At 38.8% G+C, this 24,472-nt stretch overlaps 3 protein-coding genes across 7 annotated transcripts; all 3 read left to right on the top strand.

Annotated features, from left to right (window-relative positions):
• Nucleotides 1–1,257: 1,257 nt before the first annotated feature.
• LOC127953819 (protein unc-119 homolog B) lies at nucleotides 1,258–3,548 on the top strand. The gene is made up of 5 exons (XM_052553143.1): nucleotides 1,258–1,856; nucleotides 1,940–2,053; nucleotides 2,783–2,873; nucleotides 2,995–3,167; nucleotides 3,259–3,548. The coding sequence occupies exons 1-5, from the start codon at nucleotides 1,580–1,582 to the stop codon at nucleotides 3,363–3,365; spliced, it is 762 nt and encodes a 253-aa protein (XP_052409103.1). The 5' UTR covers nucleotides 1,258–1,579; the 3' UTR covers nucleotides 3,366–3,548.
• Nucleotides 3,549–4,648: 1,100 nt separating this feature from the next.
• On the top strand, nucleotides 4,649–14,806 carry LOC127953798 (serine/arginine repetitive matrix protein 2). 2 transcript variants are annotated; one of them, XM_052553109.1, is made up of 14 exons: nucleotides 4,649–4,839; nucleotides 6,348–6,602; nucleotides 7,520–7,615; nucleotides 7,722–7,907; nucleotides 8,085–8,168; nucleotides 8,266–8,331; nucleotides 8,499–8,528; nucleotides 8,613–8,723; nucleotides 8,970–9,102; nucleotides 9,547–11,465; nucleotides 12,291–12,965; nucleotides 13,049–13,156; nucleotides 14,061–14,171; nucleotides 14,261–14,806. In XM_052553109.1, exons 2-14 carry the CDS (start codon nucleotides 6,355–6,357, stop codon nucleotides 14,313–14,315), a joined length of 3,822 nt encoding a protein of 1,273 aa, XP_052409069.1. In that variant the 5' UTR covers nucleotides 4,649–4,839; nucleotides 6,348–6,354; the 3' UTR covers nucleotides 14,316–14,806. The 2 variants fall into 2 exon arrangements, with proteins under 2 accessions (XP_052409069.1, XP_052409070.1); XM_052553110.1 differs by lacking the exon at nucleotides 8,499–8,528.
• Nucleotides 14,807–19,145: 4,339 nt separating this feature from the next.
• On the top strand, nucleotides 19,146–24,007 carry LOC127953822 (ras-related protein Rab-35). 4 transcript variants are annotated; one of them, XM_052553150.1, is made up of 7 exons: nucleotides 19,146–19,266; nucleotides 20,463–21,241; nucleotides 22,218–22,268; nucleotides 22,468–22,591; nucleotides 22,678–22,802; nucleotides 22,921–23,045; nucleotides 23,444–24,007. In XM_052553150.1, the coding sequence occupies exons 2-7, from the start codon at nucleotides 21,187–21,189 to the stop codon at nucleotides 23,591–23,593; spliced, it is 630 nt and encodes a 209-aa protein (XP_052409110.1). In that variant the 5' UTR covers nucleotides 19,146–19,266; nucleotides 20,463–21,186; the 3' UTR covers nucleotides 23,594–24,007. The 4 variants fall into 4 exon arrangements, with proteins under 4 accessions (XP_052409110.1, XP_052409108.1, XP_052409109.1 ...); XM_052553148.1 differs by having other exon boundaries at nucleotides 19,167–19,437; XM_052553149.1 differs by having other exon boundaries at nucleotides 19,167–19,629.
• The last annotated feature ends 465 nt before the right edge of the window (nucleotides 24,008–24,472 follow it).

Raw genomic sequence — 24,472 nt, 5'->3', positions numbered from 1 at the left:
ACGAAGATGTCACTGCAATTCTGTGGTGTATGTACGTGTATATAAACACACACACACACACACACACACACACTATAAACTATTTCCAGCTAATTTCTTATTTCTAAACATGTAAATATTTAATTTAACATACGAAGTTTAACAGGTGTTTGACAAACAGAAATGGAAAAATGAATCCCTGAAGATCTATAAATCCTTTACTAAGTGATCTTTAGCAGTAGGCTGTATCTTTACCACACACTTGAATATAAATACGTATATACCATATTTATCCTTATTGCAAGTGAATCTGTATTTATTTTTGATTTTGCATAGTTTTGTTCATATAATTCATCCTCCCCATGATGACATCTGCCCATTTTGACTAGCCTATACAAAGTCCATCTATCCATCTTCTTCTGTTTATTCGGGGCCAGGTCACAGGGGTAGCAGTTTAAGCAGAGACCCCCAGACTTCCCTCTCCCTAGACACTTCTTCCAGCTCTTCCGGGGGGATACAGAGGCGTTCCCAGGCCAGCCGAGAGACATAGTCCCTCCAGTGTGTTCTCGGTCTTCCCTGGGGCCTCCTCAAGGTGGGACGTGTCCGGAGCAGCTCCCCAGGAAGGCGTCCAGAACAGATGCCTGAGCCACTTCAACTCCTCCTCTCGAGAAAGAGAAAAACTGAGAAAGCTCATTTTACTGCCTTTATCCAGGATCTCACACAGCTCATGACCATAGGTGAGAGTAGAAATGTAGGTAGACCGGTAAATCTAGAGCTTCGTCTTGCAGCTCAGCTCACCATGACAGACAGGTACATCAACCGCATCACTGCAAAAGCTGCACCTATCCGCCTGTCAGTCTCCCGCTCCGTCCTTTCCTCAATCCTAAAAAAAGACCCCAAGATTAACTGTCACGTGATCTTTCATAAATCATTCTAATATGATGATTTGGTGCTGAAGAAACATTTATTAACACTTTTGAAAACATCAACTGCACTGCTTCACACTTTCAGGATTCGTTGATGAACAGAAAGACATTTATTTGAAACTGAAAACTTTTGTTATGCTTACTATCGCTTTTTAATTAATTTGCATCCTTGCTTAAAAAAGTATTGCTTTCTTTCAAAATTGCATTACTGAACTCCAACAATTGAATATCAGTGTATGGTTACTTGCTTTTAATTTTTGTGCATTTATTACATTTTGTTCACCTGCTGTTACCTTATTAGGCCACGATCCACCAGTTGAGAAGCACTGTGACTTTATTTACAACTTCTCATTTTTATTACACTTCTTTCTGTCATCTCTATTCATTCATTTATCCTAATCTCTATATCCTAAATCTGCTATATTACTCCGTTCTATATTTGTCTGTTTATCTCAGATTCCCTTTTTGTCCTTTCATTGATGCCATACGTGCTGTGTCCGTGTTTAATTGAGGATTGTCTTGGATTAGCTGTTTGAGAAAGCCTTAATCTGTTTGAGTCACTGAGACACAGTTTATGAGAGAAGAGCTGAGGCTAATCACAGAGAGTGCCTGTGCTAGTTAACCTGAGAGAGACGTTTGTGGAAAAGCAGATCTCTTTGAGCAAAGACCTGGGGATGGATGGCGAGGCTGTGAAAGACTTACAGAGTGAGGAAGACATGGAGCAGGAAATGTCCTCTGAGAAAGAGGAGGACAGTGAACCAGAGGAGGAAGACGAAGCCGAGGAGGAAGTGGCAGGAATGCAGGGCAGAGGGGATCTGAGGGACATGGAGGTCTGGAATGGGTTTATTTCGGGAGCAGGAATTGCAGCTGAAGAGGAGGCGCTGCTGGACTGGAAGCCAGGTGACCCTGTGACCCCTCAGTATGTCCTCAGGCTACCAGGATACACAGACGGTGAGGACACCAGGTTATTTGTGTGCTGTTGTTCTTTTACTGCAATACTGTCTGTTCTTTACTGTTATGTGTTATGTGTACAGACTACCTGTGCTCCCCAGAAGACAACATCTACAACATTAGCTTCTCACGGTTCAAAATCAGAGACCTGGAAGGTGGATCGGTCATTCTGGACCTAAAGCGGCACTGTCCGACAGGTGAGTTAGTGCCTTTTAACACGTATTTTCTGTTTCACATGGGTGATTTTGTAGAAGACACGTAACTTGGCTGTGTGATATTTCAGATGGTGTTTGAGATAGGAATGTGTTTATGCTAATGAGGAGCCAAACATGTCATTTGACCTCTACATGATGTGCAGAAGCATTTAAAAAATGTCTTGTATTTTATATTACTCTCTCTTTTTTCATTCTTTCCTAAATCAGTGTTATGTTTGTATTACTTTATTTATATATACAATTATATAATAGTATTTATTAATATTTTGATTAAGCATTTATTTTAAAATTTTCAGTTTGTTTTCATTCAAGATTGTGTTCTTGATTTTATTATGTGATGTTGTCAAATAATGCAATGTATCAATGCATCGTACACTTATGTATAGTGTTTATTTACACTTTGAAATACCATTTATATATATCATGTCATGTTTTTTTTTTCAAATAATACAATGTCAAAGCATTGTTTTGTTTTTTTACTACGATTGTATTTATTAATATTCTGAATTAGCATGTATTTTTACATTTGCAGTTTATTTTTATTTTTGGTTAGGTTTTAATTTGTTTTAATGTGCTTTTGTCATTTTTATTATTACAGTTTTGCTTTAATTAATTTTTTATTTACTTCAGATGCAATATTTCTCATTTTCAGTTGAAATCGAACAAGCCCTGTCCTAAATATGGTATAAATTCCTCTTCTTTCTCTCACAGAAATAAAGGATGTCATAGAGCTGGATGCAGGCCGTTTCATTCAGTATCATTTCAGTCCTGCTTTTCTCAGTCTCAGAGAGATTGGAGCCACGTATGTTTGTTTTGTTGTTGTTGTTGTTTTGTTGTTTTATGCTTTGAGGTCTTTAGAATAGACTAAATTTTTTAAAATCCAAATCAGTATTTGCATGATGTGCAATCTCTCTTCTGAACAGGCTTGAGTTTACAGTGGGTGGTAAGGCAGTCAACAAGTTTCGGCTGATTGAGAAGCATTACTTCAGGGATCTGCTGCTGAAGACGTTTGACTTTGAGATCGGTTTCTGTATCCCACACAGCAGAAACACCTGTGAACACATTTACTGCTTACCAGATCTGGATGCCCACACAAGTGAGTAACACACACAACCATTTTACAACTTGCATGAAAAATATTCACGTGAACATAAGAGTACAGTGTTGACTATGTTGTGTTTTTTCAGTTGAGGAGATGATCAACCACCCTTTTGAGACACGCTCAGACAGCTTCTACTTCGCCAATAACACACTAATCATGCATCATAAAGCAGAGTACTCCTTCAAGCAGTGAGAACCAAGCCTAAACATCAATCATAAAATATGGCAGCAGAAGACATATGCAGAGTAGTGCTGTATATTTGGTTTCATAAACCATAAACTATAGGAAAAGGCATTTCTTTGTTACTTTCCCGATGTTTGTGCTAGAGAGATGTTGTGTTGCTTGCACACTAATAAAAAGACCTTTATCAGAGAACATGCTGGTGATTTGATGTTTTGTCAACTCAGCAAGAATAGATGAGATAAAGGGAAGCCCTAATATCTTGAGGATCCATAATATGCATGGCTTATTTATTTATTGCAATTAATGTTTGCATTTATTCATTCACTTACTCCAAAGCTCATAGCATCCTGTCTTTTTTTTTTTTATCTGTGAAGTTAGTGAAAATGTCCACTGGCTGCACACTTGAGAATCTCAGCTGATGGGTAATATAGAGACTGTTTGTCTGTTTCTTGAGTACTGTGTATTTGGGCATCTTTTTGCGACATCCTCCTTTCTACAAACTATAGAGCATACACTGTAGTACACACTATGAATGAGCAGTGTTTAGTACACTAGTAGATAGTGTCAAAGCTAACACAGGGGACTAAAAGCTAAAAACAATATATTTAAATCAGTATTGGATTCTCTTCAGAAAAAAACTATAATTTCTTTTTATGTAATTATTCTTTCTGTATTAGATCTTACTGAATAATGTAGTAAAATAAAACACATGAGGCTTATTTTCTGTTTGTTGTTTACATCCAAAATGAATTCAGCCAGAAGCAGGCTTTATGATTTTTTCCACCAAATTAGCCCACTATTAATAGTTTTTGGAGATCATAAAATAAATACACAGAATATAAATTTCTTATTCTTTATCATACTTTATTCAGCACAGGGATGCAATATATTTATCAAAAGTTCCAGTTATGACATTTATAATGGTACAAAAGATTGTTGGAAAAAATGTAGCACAAAAAATATTAAGCAGCACAACCGTTTTTAACACTGATGATAAGACATGTTTCTTGAGCTCTGATTTATAATGATTTAGAAAGAACGGAAGAAAGACAGAAACAGTGACACTGAAGAGTAATGACTGCTCAAAATTCAGCTTTGCTATCACAGGAATAAATATATTTTTATAAAAAAAGCTAATTTAAATTGCTGTTAAACTGACGTTTTTACTGTATGTTTGTTCAAATAAACTTAAAAAAACATCTTACTTTGAAGCACACAAACACGCTTGCGTGGGTGAAGCGAGTGAGTGGAGTTGTGGGAAATGTAGTCCACAGTCAAACCTCGAACTTTATCGCGAGGTAGTCCCGATGACGTCTAAATGAGCGTTATCTATTCATTCTAGGCAACGTTGCGTACATCGTTTTTATTTTACAAGGATTATTTGCTACAGAATCGCTGTGTTTTCGCTCGTTTTGCCACAGTTGCTCGGTGTTTGGCCTGTAACGGTTCCACTGTCGTTCTCTCCCTGAGCGGGACCATAGAGGTACGTAGCTCTCGCGTTACTGTAGCTCGGCGAGCCGTTAGCATGCTGTACCGTGGAGGGGTCCTGCTAGCACACAAGGCACAGCTAGCGCGCTGAAACAACTCAAATACTGTTATACAAAGAAACACTGAGGGTATTTAGTGAGTAACGTCGTTACATAAACACTTAAAGTGAAAGAATATCAGCGGGTTGTTGTGTGGAGGAGGCATTAGCAGCACAGAAGGCCTCGGCCTGTTGCTGGCTTCAACACTAGTGTGTTTAAAAGCCTTGTGGGCGCGATACAGTGTCTCTAACGTTATTAAAGCACAATGAACAGGCTACCTAGACAGCATGACATATTATGGCACGTTGGGAGCGTTTACCTCGGCTTTAAAGCTACATTTTTAACATATGTTTGTGTACAACACAGTCTCTGTAACGTTAATTATTAAACAGCCCATAACTGATTTTGAACCAAACTGCTTTACTCTTCATATACATATATCTTTCCAGTAATGTCAGAGAGAGTGCTGAATCTTGGTACTTCGGGACCAATGGTGTTAGTGATTCAGCACATTAAAAGATGCACTTAACGTACATGTCTGTAGAAAGCCATTGGTTTGCATCATGGTGTGATTTGGAAAAACATTGTAAATTTGCAATTCTGGGCATTTAAGGGTTGCATAAATTCACTGCTATTTTCGAGACATTGAGTACAATACAACTACATCCCAATTATGACAATAAATGTCACTATTTGATCATATAAAATAAGAAACCATATGTTAAATGTGTCATACTTCATAAAATAACTGTGTAATGTTAATTGAATTAGAAATTAATTGAATGGGTTCCCTTTTGTGTGAACAGATTAAAAAAAAAGGAAAATAAATAAATAGGCTAAGCTTAAAAATAGGCATCATATTTTTGGTCAACTTCAGGGCATTGTAAGCATTTTCCAGTAACTAGGCAAATAGAAATAACATTGAAATTATTAAAAACTGTGTTAGTTGCCTGGCACAATTTTGTGTGACCTAAGCAAGTTCTTTATTTACCCCTATTTAGTGTATGTTAGGTATTATTTGTTTTATACAAACTTGCTGTTCTGCTAGGGTCTCGAAATAAAGATAAATCCGCTCAAGCTTGGCATTTTTGCATGGTTAAAAATAAAGTCAGCACATCAAGTTGTCATTTCTGTTAAATCTGTTTTTGTTACATTGTGAATGTGATGAGTCAGCAACAAGAAACTAGTACTTCTGTAGTTTTAATTCCATTTGGCGTCCTTCCTTCTCTATTAACTGTTTACATGTTTTAGTTTACTCCAAAAAAATTCAAAAAGGTAATAATTGTTATTTACATGGTTAAAGCTCACCATTAACCACAGATGCAGAAGGCAGCACTCGTTTATTCACATTATTTATGTATCAAATGCTTTTACCCCAGCCAGGGCCTCTTACGGTGTTGTGATGTGCAAAGTTGTTCAGTTCAGTGCTCACTCATGAGTTCTCATGCTGTGTCTGGCCTCTCAGAGCAGAGATGTATAACGGTATCGGTTTGACCACGCCGCGAGGCAGTGGCACCAACGGCTACGTTCAGAGGAACCTGTCCAGCATACGTGCAAAGAAAACCAGGGACGAGCGCGGAGGAGAGCGGGACGAGAAAGACCGAGAGAGACTGGAGAGCCAGCTGAACAGACAACCTAACGCTGATATCCTCGAGCACCAGAGGAAGAGACAGCTGGAGGTGAAATGTGCCGAGCTGCAGGACATGATGGAGGAGCAGGGGTAAGATCAAACAGAATAGGAAAAAAGTCCCTGTATTTTTGGGTTGCATTTAAAATGAATTAATCTAGGTGGGCACTATATGAATTTTGTTTGGAGTCTGTAAGATTTAAAAAAATTATTCAATACTTTTTATTCAACTGTGATGCATTAAATGTATCAAAAGTGACATTAAAAATGATATACAAAATATCTGTTTTCAATAAAAGCTGTTTGAACTTTATCACAGTTTCCAAAAAAAAAAGAATAATTATATATATATATATATATGTTAGTAATCTGCTGTTTTAATCATTAATCTAAATACTGTAGTAATGACTGCTGAACATTCAGATTTGAATTCAGATTTGTAGGGCTGCACAATTATGACAATCATAATTGATGATTATTGCCTTGAAATTGCGACTATTAATTATGATTATCACAATTTATATTAATGTTTATACCATTGTTTAATGCAACTACATTGCTGCATTTTTAGATAAAAACAAGCTGAAAACTAAAAAAAACTTTTAGTGCTTTTCTATAGTATTAAGCCTCAAATGTCAACTATTTATCAGATTGGTTCTTCTTAAAAAAAAAAAAAAGGTATTATAATGTTGAGCTAAAACGATGGAAAACCCCTTAAGGTAACTTGTAGAAAGAAAAAAACGCATCTTAAGCAAACTTTGAATGATTAATTGTCACTTTGAGCGATTGTACTTGTGGTATCCATAATTGTAATCACGATTAGAAATTTGATAACTTGTGCAGCCCTACTTGGCCGTATAAGAGACTTCTTTCAAAAACTTGACAAACTCCTCCTGACCCCAACATTTTGAACTGTAGTGTTTTTATGATTTTTCCTGTGCTCTACACTTGGGTTTGTGTTCTGGAGAAGGTTCTTCAGGAGCAGATATTAAGAGCATGCTGTGTGACAGGTACTCTGCAGAGGAGATCGAAGAGAAAGTCAACACCTTCCGCTTGATGCTGCAAGAAAGACAAGAACCTGCCCCTGCTCCAGCAGACAGGCCAGCGTGAGTATTACTTCAGATCATCCAGACAGACGTGAAGGAGCTTTCATTGCCTTTCTGTGCACTGTTAGTAGTTTTATTCCCTTCCATGTTTCGCTCTTTCTCACAGCGTGACTGAGACTCATGCACTGGCAGCTGCTAACCAGCAAAAAAATGACCGTCTGAGAGAAGCGTTCGGGATCAGCTCTGACTACGTTGACGGCTCATCCTTTCATCCTGACCGGAAGGAGCGAGAGAAGGAGAAGAGGGAGCAGGAGAGGCTGGAAAGAGAGAAGCAGCAGCAGCAGAAGTACCAGTGAGTAGACGGAGGGGAGATTGAAGGGGTCTTATCATGAGCAATCACTTTTATCTTTCTCTTTTGAAATAAAAGAGCTTGATGTACTGTAACTTTCAGAAGTACAGACTTTGACGTCTTGTATCTTATCTGAGGAGTTACCTTATGTTCTGTCTTTGTCTCATCATTTTGTTTCAGAATTATTGAGTCTGATAAGTCGGATTCATCTCCTGAGCGAAAAAAGAGCCGGAAGAAGAAAAAGAAAAACAAAAGCAGAGAAAGGTAAACTGGAGAATGGAGAAGTTATTTGGAACACTTTAAGCGTTAAGAGTTTTATAAGAACAATATATTAATGAGTCAATTTTCACTCTTGTAACAGCTCTGAGAGCCCATCACCTTCTCCTCGACGAGAGAAGAAAAAGGACAAAAAGAAGAAAAAGAAAAGGTTTCATTTAATGCCCTTAAATTACAATATTCTGTTCATACTAGGTCTAGATGTAGAAAATCTGTTTTATGTGTTCAAGAAATGTTTTAGCATTAGAAATGCTCAAGAACTTGAGAAGATTCTGGATAATTTTTTAAACTGCTTAAAATATAAATGTTTGCTTTCAGAGAGGAATCTGTGAAGAGTGACACAGAGAGGTAGGATTTCTCCTCCTCATCACTCCGTTACCTCTGATAACTAGATGTATTATAATTGAAATGTTATCATTTGTCTTCCCACAGTTCATCAGATGACAGAGAAACAGCCAAAAGAAAAAGAAAGAGTGACAATGAGTCTCCTCCTCCCAGTAAGAGCCGAAAACGGCAGAGTGCATCCTCCAGCCCAGCTCACAGGTATCACATGCACGCTGTGGGATCCATAATATAGTATGCCTTCAGGTTTTACTCTTTATATTCTTATAGCAATTACAAGAACATTTTCCACTATAAACAAAATTTCTCCTTTTCAATGTTTTTGGTTTTAATTGTCCTAAAATACATCAAATATGTATGCTTGCTCAGCGTTTCAAATTTAGTTTATCAAATATTCCTAATTAGTAAGAGTTCATGTAAATATAGATGCATGACTTCTGTTTTCAGCCCGTCCCCCCAAAGAGGGAAACCACAGAATAAATCAGATTCTCGTCCAGACGAGGGGAGGAAAGGGAGATCACCTGACAGAAGGCGCCGTGGCCGTAGTGAGGAAAGCCCAAAACGGGTGGAAGTCCGAGAGGTAATGTGTAGTTTTGGAAGTCACGGAGGCATATGCTGTAATAATTTAATCCTATTTATTCATTGTTTGTTTCATTGTTGTATTATAGTATTTTCTTTTTAAGTAAGCATTATAGTTTTACAGTAAACTTACTAGTATGTATTCTATTCTGTAACAACAACCAAACACATTCAGATGGTCTTTGGCCTTTGTTGCATCTCCTGTGTTGTATTGTTTTTTTGATCCTCTTGCCACGACAAGCATTGCATTTTAATATAGTATGTCAAGATAAAAATAGTCCAGTTTCTAAAAATGCACCTCAAGAACTCATTGAATGCAAGAACTTGTCTTGTAAACACTTGATGGCTTGGCCGAGATTAGTTGAGCAGTTCAAGCAACCCTCTTACTAGTAAAAAAAAAAAAAAGTTTTGCACCTCTGTAATTCTTCGTCTTCCCCATTTTTAGAGGTCACCAAGACGCTCAAGATCGCCTGAGCACAGTAGAAGAGACAAAGGCAGAGAACACGCGAGAGAAAAAGTGCAAGAAAAACCTCAGAGAAGACGATGCGACTCCTCATCGCTATCTCCTCCACCAAAGCAGCAGCAGGACAGACGACCACGGAGCGAAGAGAGACGGAAACCCCCTCAGACAAGAAGACATGACTCTTCACCCTCTCCACCACAAAAGCAGCAGCGAGGGCGGCGACAACAGAGCGAAGAGAAAGAGAAACCCTCTCAGCCGAAAAGACCCAACTCTCTGTCTCGCTCTCCGTCTCCTAAGCGGCAGAGAGACAAGAACCGAGGGGACAATGAGAGAAAGGACAAAGGTCAAAGAAGACATGACTCATCCTCGTCCCCGTCTCCTTCTCCATGTAAAGATAGAACAAGAAGAGGACACAGTGGGGAGAAAGAGAGAGCTGTATCCCCCAGGGATAGGGACACAGAGAGGCATGGAGAGAGAGCGAGACACAGACAGAGGAATTGTGATAGAGATACAATCCCATCTAGTAGAAAAGATGACCGAGGACGGGAGAGTGATAGAGGGAAGGAGAGAGACCGAAACCGATCAAGTGACTCCATGTCTCCTGCCAAGCCCTCGCCTTACGCCAACGGAAGGCAAAAAGAACGAAATCATGAACTAGAGAAGGAACGAGAAGAACAGCGAGAGAAGGATCGAAGACGGGAGGAGGAGATGAAAGAAGAAGCTTTGAGAAAAGCCAGAGAGAGTGACGTAGCACAGGAGAGAAACCGCAACAGAAGAGAAGAGGTGTCTCGATCAGACAGGACGTCCTCCTCTAGCGGTCAGCCTGAGGACAGACGAGGCGCCAGAGGAAGCGAGACAGAGCAAGAGGTGGCCAAGAAAGACGGGAGAACAGAGACGAGTCCTCAAGACCAGAAGATGGACAGACCGATGCAAAAGGAACCGCCTGGGAAGAAAGACAAACTAAAAGCTGCGAGCAGCAGCAGCAGCAGTAGTAGCAGCAGCAGCAGCAGTGAAAGTGACAGTGACAGCTCCTCCTCGTCATCCTCATCCTCCTCCTCCTCCTCTTCATCATCGTCATCCTCGGAAGATGAAATGAAGAAGAAGAAAAGTTCAAAAGACAGCGGTGCTTCAGGTATGCCAGTTTCTAATGCTGTCATAGCTCAGGCTATTGCGCGCCGAGAGAAGGAGAACCGAGGAAGGAATGCAGAGAGTGATGAAGGCAGGAAGATGTACCCTCCTCCCACACAAACACAGAGCTCACCTCCTGAGTCCCAGAGAAAAAGGGACGAGCGGAGACCTGGCCACTCCTCGTCTCCTTCCACAGGAGCCAAAGATCAGGAGCGTGGAAAAGAGAGGTACACTCCCACAGGGAGTTCAAGTCCACCTCCCTCACCCCCTCAGAGAGGACGGGACAGAGGAGCCCCAAGTGGGGACAGGTACACGCCTCCAGTAGAAACCAAATCTCAGAGCAGAGATCGAGGAGGCGAGCGATACACCCCGTCAGAGCTGGAACGAGTCTCTTCACTTCCCTCTCCTGACAGGGGAAGAGACCGACAGAGTGACCGAAAGAAAGATGCGTCACCTTTGTCTCCGAGGGGGAAAGGAAGGAACGACGTGCCACCGGTCAAACAGACGGCTTCTCGACCTTCACCAAAACGCACTCCACCACGACAGTACCAGAACCCACAACGCTCTCCCAGCCCGAGACGAGGAGCGAGGAGACCATCACCTCCACGAAACTCATCCCCTTTCCGAAGGGACCGCAGCCGGGAGCGCCTCCGAGAGCGAGAGAGAGACCGATTCAGGGCAAGACCATCGGACAGAGACCGAGAGCGTTCTAGAGAGAGGAGAACAAGGAGCAGCAGATCTAGGAGTCCCCGAAGACCAAGTCCTCTTTACAGGTTAGTCAGAGAACCAGTTTGTGGAAAGCTAAACTCAACCTTAAAAATAGACAATACAGAAGACAATCTGTGGTTTTTATTTTTGTTTTCACAAGAAGTCTAACAGCAGTCAGTGTTCCACACAGAGATCTGATCATCATCAGTCTGTCAGGAATAACATGAAGAAACAGAACAAACTGAGACAGACTCAATCCAGAAGAACTGTGGACCAAAAAATCTACCTGCAAAGCTTCCTGACAAACTACGCCCAAGTGCATCTAGGGCAAAACTGCTTTAAACGCAAAGGATGCTCACACAAAATGTTAATTTAATTTAGTTAATAGAAGTGAATTGATAAAGTAAATCTAGTTATGACATTATTTTTGAGAGCCTCTTCATTTTACAGCATTTTTACACAAGTGCCTAAAACTTTTAGCTTGTAGCTTTGCAGGTTCTTGGAGACGTTGCCACAATATACACTTGTCAACATTTGAAGTGAATCAAAACCTTTCATCGAAGTTGTCATAAAAGCTAAACCTAAAATGTGTTCTTGTCTCAGGACAAATTTGAGGTACTTTTTTTGATCCACTACAAATGTTGACTACTGTATATTTTTATGATACATAGACAAGACGGAGTGACCGAAAGAATAAGGGTTTTCACGTGTCTTGCCAGTGACATGCTTGAACTATTTTAAATTTATAGATATATTTAACCCATTATTATATATATTAAAACCAATTTCAAGGATCACATGATGCTATAGAAATCATTGTAATATGTTTGTTTGGTGCTTAAGAAAAATGTTTTCTCAATCTCTGCAATCTCTTCTCTCTCTGCACCCAGGTCTCGGCGTTCACCGTCTCCTGTCCGCCGACGCAGAAGTCGTTCACTGTCAAGAGAGCGAGAGCAGGAGAGGAGGAGGAACCGAGAGCGAGAGAGACAGCGTGAACAGGAGAAAGAAAGAGAACGGGAGCGAGAACAAAGAACGAGGGCGCCCCCCAAAGATCCCACTCCTCCACACCGCTCTTCATCATCATCCTCTTCCTCCAGTTCATCCTCTTCAGCCTCGCCCTCTCCTCAAAGACAGATGAAGGGTGTGAAGTCTACAGATGCAGAGATTGACAGATCAAGGGAAAGTGATGAAAAGCAATCAGAAAGGAACTCGAAACGTCCGTCTCCTTCCCCTCCCAAAGACAGCCGTCTCCATCCCAACCAATCACATCGTGAAGCACCTGTCCGTTCTAGATCACCAATGACCAGCCTGTCACACAGCAGGGGTCCACCTGGTGACCGATCAAGAGGCCAGTCCCCGTCATCTGTCCCTGAGCGGCACCACGGACCGCCAGCAAGAGGGAAGACTGCCTTGAATGGGAAACCAGAGAAGGAGAGCTCTGGCCAACAGCAGAAGAGAAGCAGCTCAAGCTCTTCTTCATCTTCCTCATCGTCGTCCTCTTCCTCATCCTCATCATCATCATCCTCATCCGACAGCTCAGACTCTGAGACGGAGAAATCCAAAGGGTAAGTGCCAAAGCTTTCTGCATTTATTCAGTTAAATGTGTGTGTATATATGGTACCCTTCGTTTCAATGTTTGTTTTTCCAGGGGTGTTAAAGCAAGTACAAATAAAGAAGCAAGCAAGAAGGCCAAAAGCCGAGCTTCTTCATCCTCCTCATCCTCTTCCGAAAGTGAACAAGAAGATAAGACAAAAAGGTAGAATATTTTGCTCTCTTTTTTCTCAGCTAAAGAAATGTCGAATTTTCCACTGCATTTAATTCAAATTTTAATTTGACCCTCCAGGTTTGCATGCATGAACCAACAATCTTACATTTTCAGTCTTAGGTTACTAAGGTATTGAGGAAAAAACAAAAAAACTTCACATTGGCTGTGATTTAGTTAAAGAAGGAAACATGTTCTGTGTTTTTCAAAGTAAAACACTGTGTTCTATTACAAGAGAGCAGCTCTAATCCATTGATTTCAGATTCTCCGAGTGGCTTGGTTTACACACATTCCTTTCTGCATCTGCTCTGAATCTGGGGCACTTGTAATGAGTGTTTGGGAACACATGAACCACCATCCCAGACTCGTAATGAGGAGCGCTTACAAACTGCCTGTGGTCAACAACCGAGAAGCTTTGTGTGCTCTCTGCACCTTTCCACCAAAATAAAATCCCACTTTTATGAATATTTTATAAAGGTGTGCTGTAAAATAAAATTAATATTATTTTTATTTTTATTTTACAGTAAATTTACAATAGTACAATTTTTTTCTTGTCTTTTTATAGTCTGATTGACATAATTAACAAGGTTTTGGTCATTGTCCAGCCCTTTAAACAGCCACAGGAAACTTGGATTTCAAAAAAAATTAAAATAAAATAAAAACACTTTTTAAGTGGCAGTTGATCATAAAAAAACTTCTGTGAATAATGAACAAGTAAAACTAATTAAAATTCTGTCAAAAGTTAATAGTAATTTAATGCCAGATAAAAAAAAGTTTATAAGACAAAAAAATCTATCTTCCCCCATGCATTATTAGATAAACTTTTCACATGAATTGCATCCCATTTCACTGCTGTACTCTGAAACACTGTCTCAATCATTTCCTTTGACCTCTGCAGTCCTCCGCGGCCGAAGAGAGTGCCAGCAGACTCCCTGAGAGACTCTCGCTCACTCAGTTACTCTCCTCCAGCGAGGCAGCGAAGACCTGCACGTTCTCCAGCCTCACGACGGTCAGTTCTGAACAGATCTACATCTCGTTACTGTCATTTTCAACTCTCGGCTCTGGCTGATACTGATCTTCATCTCTGTTTTCCACCAGCACTGCGAGGAGGAAGTCGAGAAGCAGATCTCCAGACAGTCGACGGAGGAAATAAGTGAAGCCTCTTTTGTTTTCTGGACTCTCTTATCTGACCCTCACTGGACTGAATCATCTCAGTATCAGACGGATGAGACTGGAAATGTGACTAGTTTTAATGGTGATATTTTCACCATTAGTAGAGGAAGGTCTCTCGGCACCTGGTTCTTTGTAACTCAATTTATTTTTTACTTTTATTATGGTGTAATTAATGGATAAGGAAGAGCCAGCTGAGACACTGAAGATCTTGACAACTATTGTTCTTTGCCCACAGATGCTGGACACTATTTGTACACACACACACACACACGCATGCATACACAATCAAATAAAATCACATGAGTCCGGTGGTTTTCTGTCTGCTACATTGTTCTGAATGTAGATGAACATCTGTAATTTGGGGATCAGAATGGACTATATTCTGTTCCTGCATATGTGGACGGGAGTCTGTTCCTTTTTGTTTATTTGTGGGAAAAAAAATTATGAATAATAAAATGGCAGTAGAATCTTGTCTGTAGTTTGTGGCACCGAAGGAGAAGCTGATGCTAATAAACAGCACATCAGAAACCGTACATTGATTCACACATACAGAGGTTTATATATTCCTCAAAACTGGTGTACATCTTAAAAAAAAAAAAAAAAAAAAGACATTTCTCATTGGTAAGATGAAAGGTTGGATCTGACCCATTCTCATGTGTTTGATATTATTATATCAATATAACAAACGAAATGTAAGATAATATAAAAAGTGACTTTTTAATTATTTTTATTTTTGCTTATTTTCCCCTCTTGCGTGTTTTAAGGTTAATCATGGTTTTTTAGAAAAAAAATTAACACTGAATTAATTAAATTGAATAAATAAATAAATAAAAGCTATATTAAAACCATCTGTCTTGCAAAAACGTGCCATGGTGTAAGCGGTTTCCCACAAGCACTGGTAAATAATACAAGCGTTGTAATGTGTCATAAAATGATCTTATTTCGAAAGATTACTAAAGTATTTTACCATATTCATGTTTGTTTGTAATAACGAAGGTAATGTGTCTGGTCACCGAGGTAACCGAACTGTTGTAGCGCGCGAGTGAGTAGAGGCCGGTTGTGTGTTGCGTCATATTTACGCGATTATCTCTCTCTCCCTCCCCCTCACTCTTTCTTTTACTGTATGCGCTCCCTCCATCTCTCCGTCTCTCTCTCAGTTATGGTGGCGTTGTTAGCCAGCTGGTCTCTCAATGTTTGTTAATGCGCGTGTGTAAGCTCTTCTGTCTGTATCTAGTGCGTGTTGATGTTTTTGTTCTTACAGTCTTTCAGTTGATCTGAGTCCAGATGCATCCGAGGGGAGCCAGAAGCCCATCCTTAAACTGGTTAGGCTCAGATTGAGTTTGTATGGATAAGCAAACCCAGTTATGAGCGAGAGACTGATTCTCATATACTGCAGACGCACAAGAGAGTGATAGTTGGGTTTGATGACTTTCATTATTGTGGGAACTACCTGAATCTGGTTTCAAAAGGTTGTTGCAATGTCTCATTTCTTACAGGACTAGTTTTGAAATCCCAGAGATCAATGCAACGATCGTTAACCCAAAGGTCTGTACTTCATCTATTTTTGTTGGTTATTTCTAAAACATGCTCTTCCTTAAGTAATCATATTTTGTTTTTTACTCGTAATAAATGGTTTAGTATGATTAGTATACATTCTTTTAGCTCTGTACATAAAAAAACAACAAGAGATAACATATTTGAGGAACACTAGCTGTTGCTTTTGTTTTTAGAGGGCAAATGGCACACAAAAATAGTCACTATTTTGTGCAAATGCTGAAAAATACATTGGGGAAAATATAAAATATATATACACACACACTACCCGTCAAAAGTTTGTGATTATTAAGACTTGTGATGTTTTTTTAAAAGAAGTCTCTTCTGCTCATCAAGGCTGCATTTATTTCAAAAATACTGAAAAAAAACAGTAATCTTGCAAAATGTTATTACAATATAAAATAATGGTTTATATTTTAATATCCTTTAAAATATAATTTATTGTGTGATTAGCCATTACTTCAGTATAAAGTGTCACATGATCTTTCAGAAATCATTCTAATATGCTGATTTAGTATTCAAATGATCAATGTTGGCAACAGTTGTGCTGCCAAATATTTTTTGGGGAAACTGCAATATTTTTTTAAGGATCCTTTGATGAATAAAAAGTTTAAAAGAACAGCATCTGTTGTTGTTATTTTTTAATGTCTTGGCTCCAATGGGCTGCATATTCAGCTTTCTAAATGAACAACTTACAACACAGTAGGATGAGGATCCTTGTCCTGCAGTCTGTTCTGAAGGGCCACACTGACTACATCCACTGCCTGTGCTTCAAAGAAAGGGAAGAGGAGATCCTCTCTGGTGGGGAGGATGGTGCTGTGAGGATATGGGTCAGTGAATGACACTGCATCGTTTCTATTTCCCTTACTCTTCTTTGATGAAGATTAAACCAGGAATAGATAAACATCATTTAATAAAAGTATATACTTCCTCTACCAGACTCACGGACAAATCGCCCAGTTCACTGTATTGAAGTTTTCAAATATGAGGTAAAACACTCCTCTGCTTATGATGAAGAATAAACAAATAAGCTAAAACAATGCATTCATGCCTCTAAGAAAAAAAATGAAATCCCACTCTCTTGCTTTCAAACTTGCTCTGGAACGGTGGGTCAGGAATGTGTTTGGGAAGTGGATTAGCTCTCTTGCTACGGACTCTGATTGGATGGTAAGATGGACTTGTGAATGATTGGTTTGCAGGAACAGTGAAGCTATTGTCTTTATTTGTTCTTGTTTATCTCTTCACAAAGAGTATTACTCTTTGCCCGGCTGTCAAAGGGAAGCGGTCTTTCACCAGGACCTGGTGAGAAGGACTAGTTGTCAATTTAACATGACAGAAAACACGCAATTATATATATATAGAGAGAGAGAGAGAGAGAGAATTATTTAAAAAAAATGTTGTGGTTGTGTTTAGATCACGTCAGTTGGTGAGGGTCCATATGTGTCTCACTGTTTACATGGAGGAACAATGAAAGCTCAGATTCCCTGCACTCCTTCCTCACTCAACACACTGGCTCTCAATCTCAAAAACACTAAACACAGGGTAGGCGCATATATATATATATATATATATATATATATATATATATATATATATATATATATGAAGAGTTCAGATGCAAAAGCCTCTAAATGCCATCTGAAATTTGCATCTAAAATTAGGATTTTTATCAAGCTCCTATGCTTAGGTTGAGTCATTTTACTTTAATGGCAATGTGCAGGTCCTTTGTCAGACTATTAAAGTGAAATAACTGAACATAAATATAGGAGCCTGATAAAAATCCTAATTTTAGATGAAAATTTCAGATGGCATTTAGAGGCTTTTGCATCTGAACTCTTCATATATATATATATATATATATATATATATATATATATATATATATATATATATATATATATATATATATATATATATATATATATATATATATATATTCATATCTTCATCGGTTATGTGTGTGGACTTGTGAATGGAGTGATCCTAACTTTTCCCAATCTTCATCTTTCAGGTTATGACAGTAGGGGGCAGCAGTCACCAGCTCGATGTGTTGTCTGAATTGTAATTTGGTTAAGAATTACGATTTGCTATAATGCTACTAAACAATGAATTTTTATAAAAATATATTTTTTCGGTTATTGTTTGTCAATTTTTTATGTGTTTCTTTAGCTTTACATTTGATTCATGCATTTAACCCTGAAAAGGTCTTTGAAGGTGCACTTGGTGGTTTTTGGTGTTACACTAGTAAAATACACAACGTATAGTATTACTCATGTACATATACATATATATATATATATATATATATATATATATATATATATATATATATATATATATATATATATATATATATATATATATATTATTAAAATATACAAAATTATGTTGGATTTACAATGTTAATTACTGTATCTAAACTGTATTATCTGAGTCTAAGGAAATGAAGACATCAGTAACAGAAATGCGGTGTGTAGTATTCAGTTGGTCAAAACAACAGCCCTGAGGCCACATGAGGCGAGCCGCTCCATGTAAAATACATTTTATTAGGCTGCTGATACAACGGGAAAATTCATTTCATGCTTGTGATAATCATTTTAAACTTTTTTCAGATTTGCTGGTCAAAGAACTATTATTATTATAATATTATTATTATGTTGAAAACGGCAGAGTATCAATTTTTTCCAGGTTTCTTTAATGAACAGAAAGTTCAGAAGTACAGCATTTATGTCAAATAGAAATATTCTGTAACTTTATAAAAGTATTCATTTGATCATTTACCCCCCCCCCCCCCATAAATAAATAAAATAAAAAATAAGCTTTTGTATGGTATAGTGCATTAAGTTACAAAAGCTTTTTATTTCAGATAAATGCTGATCTTTCTATTCATCAATGAATCCTGATTTTTTTTTAAAAAATGATAATAATAGATGTTTCTTAAACAGCAAATCATATCAGAATGATTTCTGAAGGATCAGAAATAAATTCAATTTTGAAATATATTCAAACAGAAAGCAGTTATTTTAAATAGTAAAACATTTCACAAATATAACTGCTTTTGCTCTATTTTGGATCAAATAAATGTAGGCTTGGTGAGCAGAAAATACTTTTTTAAAAACAATTAAACATCTCACTGTTAAAAAACTTTATACATAATTTCTATACGCCAATCAATGCATTATGGGCAAAACCGCGGTTCCTGAATGCAGTCCTCCCAGTTCTGTGTGCGGCAGGAATGTCATCATCTCGTGTGTTGCGACAGAATAGCGCAGTCGGTCTCAGCAGCAACAGGAGTGTCATGAGGAGGAGGAGACAGAGGAACTCACTCAGGCACATGATGAGGAGGAGGAGGAGGAGGAGAGTGACTCAACATTCAGGTGCGTCGGCCTCAGAGAGGCGGATCTGATCTGATATGATCTCTGCGGCCGCTGGGGCACTGTCCGAGCTCCCCACTGCCTGGAGGACCGACCCCACACCCGACACAAACTTGGACCAAGTCTTTCGTAGTTCCCCAGCGTGCTCCGAGTCCATGCTTTAACGCATTCTCGGTGAGCTCTTCTCTAGATCCGAGTTTGATCTGATCATCTCAGAGACTCTGCGGCTAGTTAAGTAGCTAGCCTAGCCGCGTCTCACAAATCACAAGCGAGGAGTCGTCGAGTTGAGTAATGGACACAAGTTTGATGAGGCGGCTAGAAGAAACGGAACTTAAGAAGCAGACCGAGGCGAGAGTTCAACTTGAGGTCTGGTAGGATCGCGTGTTTTTACAGCTGTGTGCGTTAAATCGCAGCATTTGCCGGACTTAGAGTTTCTATGGATACGGCGCGTGACCCTTTGATTTCCATACAGTAAAGTCACTCATCTCAGAGGGACAGTCTGTTTATGATAACCTTACATATATAAAGTAGACCTGCTTCGACAAAATGATTAACCCTTAATGATATTTTCCTTCGAATCGACTGTTCAATCCGGTTGTACTGCATGGTTAAACCGTCAAATAGTTTCGCTTTTAATTGAAGCATATTTGTATTCTGGAATTTCGCTTTGTTGGCACCGAAAACCGTTTCCTCTTCTCGCCTGATAAGCGGATCTCAGCCTAGGTGTGTCCGTTTCACTTCTCTTCCACCTTATTTTGTGTTGAAATGGTCCCATGTTCGTGTTTAACCTGCTGCCTCCTTTGAGACCAGAAGTGTTTTTACTGTTTTACTGAGGAACCTGTGCCCTCCTCGCCAGGCCCGCTCAGGAACAACACGTCCCTTCCTGTTTTCATGGAACAGTTTTGGCAGTTTGCTAAATCTCTGGCTTTCTCTTGACTCAGCAGCTTGTCTTGTGCTGGCTTCTAATGTTTCTGGCCATTGTTTTGGTTTCAGTTGTAAGGAGACATGTGTGGGCTCATCTCCTAAACTCAGGGGTACAGCTGGTAACAGAAAGAGTGTCATCTGTCTGTCAGAGTGAGAGGAGCTGAAATTAGTTTAGCGGCTGCTGTTCTGCTTAATGGGGTAGAGGGAGTAACATTGTCTAAATACAAAAAAAAATAACATAATACCTGTCTTTTTTTTCCTTTCCTTTTTTTCAGGTTTAGGGCTTAAAGGGTCCGGCAGGGACTTTTCTCACTTCCGGTTTGAAGCTGCATTCCTGCAGTGTTTTGGAGTAGCAGTGATCTTTCAAAGTGTGGGAAGCTACCAGTCCCTGCATGCATCGGTTAGACTGGCGAAATGGGATTGTTGTGACTGAGATGCCATCTGTATATCTAAGAAATCAAGATTTGGAGACGAAGCAACTTGGATCTCAAACAAGCTGCCCTGTTTCAGGATGATTTGGTTCTTGATGCACTCATAGCCCAGCGTTATGAGCGCCACCAGCGATTAAAGAACCGTTTACTTTGTAATCTGAGTCATTTGATACTTAACCACAACAATGTGGTAATGTGTTTGCACTTGAGGGTGAGGCGGCAGAGGAAACTTCACGTAGATTTTAACTGTGGGTCTCTGATGTGGGCTAAAGCAATGGAAATGTAACTGGAAATTGAAAGAGGGTTTAAAGATGAACTAACAATATTGTTACAAACGAGTTACAGACAGTACGAAATCACTGATTCAGGAATTGGAATACACTGAAATCACACTGATGGATCATTTTGCACTTGAGATTTGAGGAAAACTGGAAAGACGATCGCATGATGCCCGCAGGATTTCACCCAGAACCCTCCGCACTAAACATCCTGGTACTTTAAGACACAGGAAAACGTGACTGAGGACTTGAACGCTGTTGTTTCATGAGGACACATTCTGAACAGTAGAATGGCGGGAAAAGACTACCATCATCTCTTCAAGTTGCTCATCATCGGTGACTCCAGTTAGTATTGTTCTGCTTTTTCATACATATGTCTTTTTACCAACTCGGATGTGTAGCCTTTTTTAGAAACCCGGCAAAGCACAGTCTCCATTAAAGAATCATTAATATATGGCATAAAATAAGTGATTATTTCTCTTGATTATGCTCATTGTTGGAAAGCTGGAATGAAGCTACTGTGTGTAAGTGTGTCCTGTCAGTCCTCATCCCTTCAGTGCATCGAGTCACTTGATCAGGTCACTAGGATGAACTTGGGAGGGATGCGTACCATCAATGTTTGGTCTATGAAACCGCTTTGTCCTAGATTGATTGGAGATTTCTGTCACTGGAAAGTCCAGTTCTGTCACTGGAAAGTCAAGTTATGACGTTTTTATTAAACATTACCACAGTAAAAAAGAAAGCGTATACATGTATGAATTATTCATAGTAAGATCAGTAACATGCATTTAAAAAAAATAGGGGGATTTTATAATTTAATGCCATCTTTAGCGATCCTTTTTATTCGTCCGCTTTCAGATTAGAGAACTTTTGTTTGTAAGCAAATTTCAGTGGTGCTATCTCACAGATCATGTTTGTAATTTAACTGTGGTATTAACCACAGGCGCCTCATTCAGTCCACTGTGGCCACTTACACTTACACGCTAACAGTTCAGCTAGTGGCATGTCTCTATAAAGACTGTAGGCTTGGGTTAGGATTCTGGTTGGTTTTTAGGCCTTTGTGACAAAAGGACATGTTAAGATTACATTGCCTGCTATAGATCGACTATGTGAGATATTTGCTAGAGCTGTTTACACTGTGCAGTTGTTTTTATTTACTGTAGGGAGTTATTTAAAGCTCACATTATCAGTTTTGTATGTTTAGGTTTAACTGTTCATTTAGTAACATCTAAATATTATAAGCATGTTTTATAAAAGAAATGCTTTTTAAAAAGGTATTACGGCTGAACGTTTCACACATGTCGCTCTGACTCTGTTGCAGATGTAGGGAAAAGCAGTTTGCTCCTACGATTCGCAGACAACTCGTTCTCTGGTGAGTCTGCTTTGCACAAAGTGTGTGTCTGTGTGAGAAAGACCGGGTCTGTGAGTCAAAGGGTCTGTAAATATATGATCTAATTCACTGTTCTTAAGCAAAGCAAGACAAAAAAAGAAAGTGTATGTTTGCTTGAAAGTGTTAAGGAAGCTCAAGTGTTATGACTAGATATAAAAACATGCTTTTGCACTCTTCACAGGCAGTTACATAACTACTATTGGAGTTGACTTCAAGATCCGCACGGTAGAGATCGATGGAGAAAGAGTTAAACTCCAGATCTGGGACACTGCAGGGCAGGAGAGGTTCAGGACCATCACCTCGACGTAAGCCCCGCTCCCGTCTAACTGCTGATTAAAGATGTGCTGATCTCTGCCAGTCTCCCCCTCACGTGTCTGCTGTACTTCTCTAGGTATTACAGAAACACTCATGGAGTCATCATTGTGTACGACGTCACAAATCCTGAATCGTTTGTCAACGTGAAAAGATGGTTAAACGAGATCTCACAGAACTGTGACAACGTCTGCAAAGTTTTAGGTTAGATTTTCTTGAAGTTGCAATGTGATGAAAAAAGATGTTTCAGTTGTATATTCTCAGTCTGTTGTAGTATCGAAAGCAAACCGTTAATATGCCGTTCCACTCTGATCCCTAACAGTTGGAAACAAGAATGATGATCCCTCTAAAAAGCTTGTGGACACTCAAGATGCTCAGCGCTTTGGAGAGTCGGTGGGTGTGCGGTTCTTTGAGACGAGTGCTAAAGAGAATATCAATGTAGAAGAGGTGAGGTGGTATTTCTTAATTGCTGGGATATGTATTGTTTATTTAAACTCATATTCATTTTAAAATATCATTATTTAAGATAAACAGTAGTTTTAGTGAATTCTATATCATATAACCCTAAATTAATTGTAAAAATCCACATTAAGTTTCTCCTTTTAAGCCCAATTTCTTTCAGAAATCCTCAGTATTTAAATTAATCTAAGCCTAAATTTATTTAAAACTAAAAATGTATTTATTCCTCAGCATTTAAGCTCAGCAATTAACCAAAATATACAAATTTTATGTTGGCTTGAATGGAATAATAGACTATATATCTTTTATATATTCTTTTTTGTCTCTCTGTGCACTCCGATTTGTTAAAAGTAATATGTTATTTTTGTATTCTGTTGTGTTTACAGATGTTCATGGCTTTCACCCACATGGTCCTTCGGGCAAAGAAACAGAGCCAAAATCGAGCAGAAAGAGAGAGGGGGAGAGAAAAGGACACCGTCCATATAAATTCCCACAGAGACAGAGAAAGGAGGAAGAAAGGGAAGAAATGCTGTTAGAGCAGAAGTGCTAAAACAGACGGAAAGAGGGACAAATCAAACACTTTTGCTACTCTGATCCTTTGGGTCACGTTTTCAGCTGTGAAATGTGACTTTTTTTATGTTAACACTGCTTAGATAAAACCAAGAGGAATAAAAAATAACTTGCTATTATGTGCCGAACATCAGTGTTTGTTTACACCGATGTTTATCAATGTAATGTTTAGGTTTTTTTACAGAAGGGGAATTGACTGGCATGGATTTACACTGGCATCAGAGGCCTGGTCCAGGAAATACACTATATACAAACGGTCTCATGTGTTCCACTGTGATTAGTGAGAGATGTTAATGGTTGGATTAAAACTGACTCGATATATGTCATTAATGTATGCAAATAATAAATTAGCAATAAAATATGATTTAAAAAATCACAAACCCCATAACATTGTTAATTTTTTGTTAAGTCTTGCAGTTGTGAAAGAGGCATGTCTTTAAGTGACTTCTGCTGGATTGACTAAACACTCGCAGTATAAAATGTTAAAATGCATGTGTTTTTCAGCCAGAATTGTTCCCGAGATCAACCTACTAAATGGTGGAAGGACCATTTTTCTTTAGATTATTAAATTTGACCCCTGAGTCATATGGTTATGAATCATATAAATAATGAATCAATGAAATTCCTATCTGTCAGTCGGCTGTCTTCTTTCTTTTGATTTTTTTTTTTTTTTTTTTTTATGCACCAAATAAGTTTTATATCAAATTACACTGAACTGAACAATACGTGAAGGGTTAATTAAAAAAAAAAAAGACAATAAACTACCAGGGAGTATATATAAAGGAAAAAAAAAACGTAACGAACATGTAACCGCAATCAAATATTTCCTGGAAACAGATCCAAGA

This window comes from Carassius gibelio, chromosome B3 (genome assembly GCF_023724105.1).
Source record: "Carassius gibelio isolate Cgi1373 ecotype wild population from Czech Republic chromosome B3, carGib1.2-hapl.c, whole genome shotgun sequence".
NCBI lineage: Eukaryota > Metazoa > Chordata > Actinopteri > Cypriniformes > Cyprinidae > Carassius > Carassius gibelio.
This window is presented reverse-complemented; position numbering and strand designations above follow the sequence as displayed.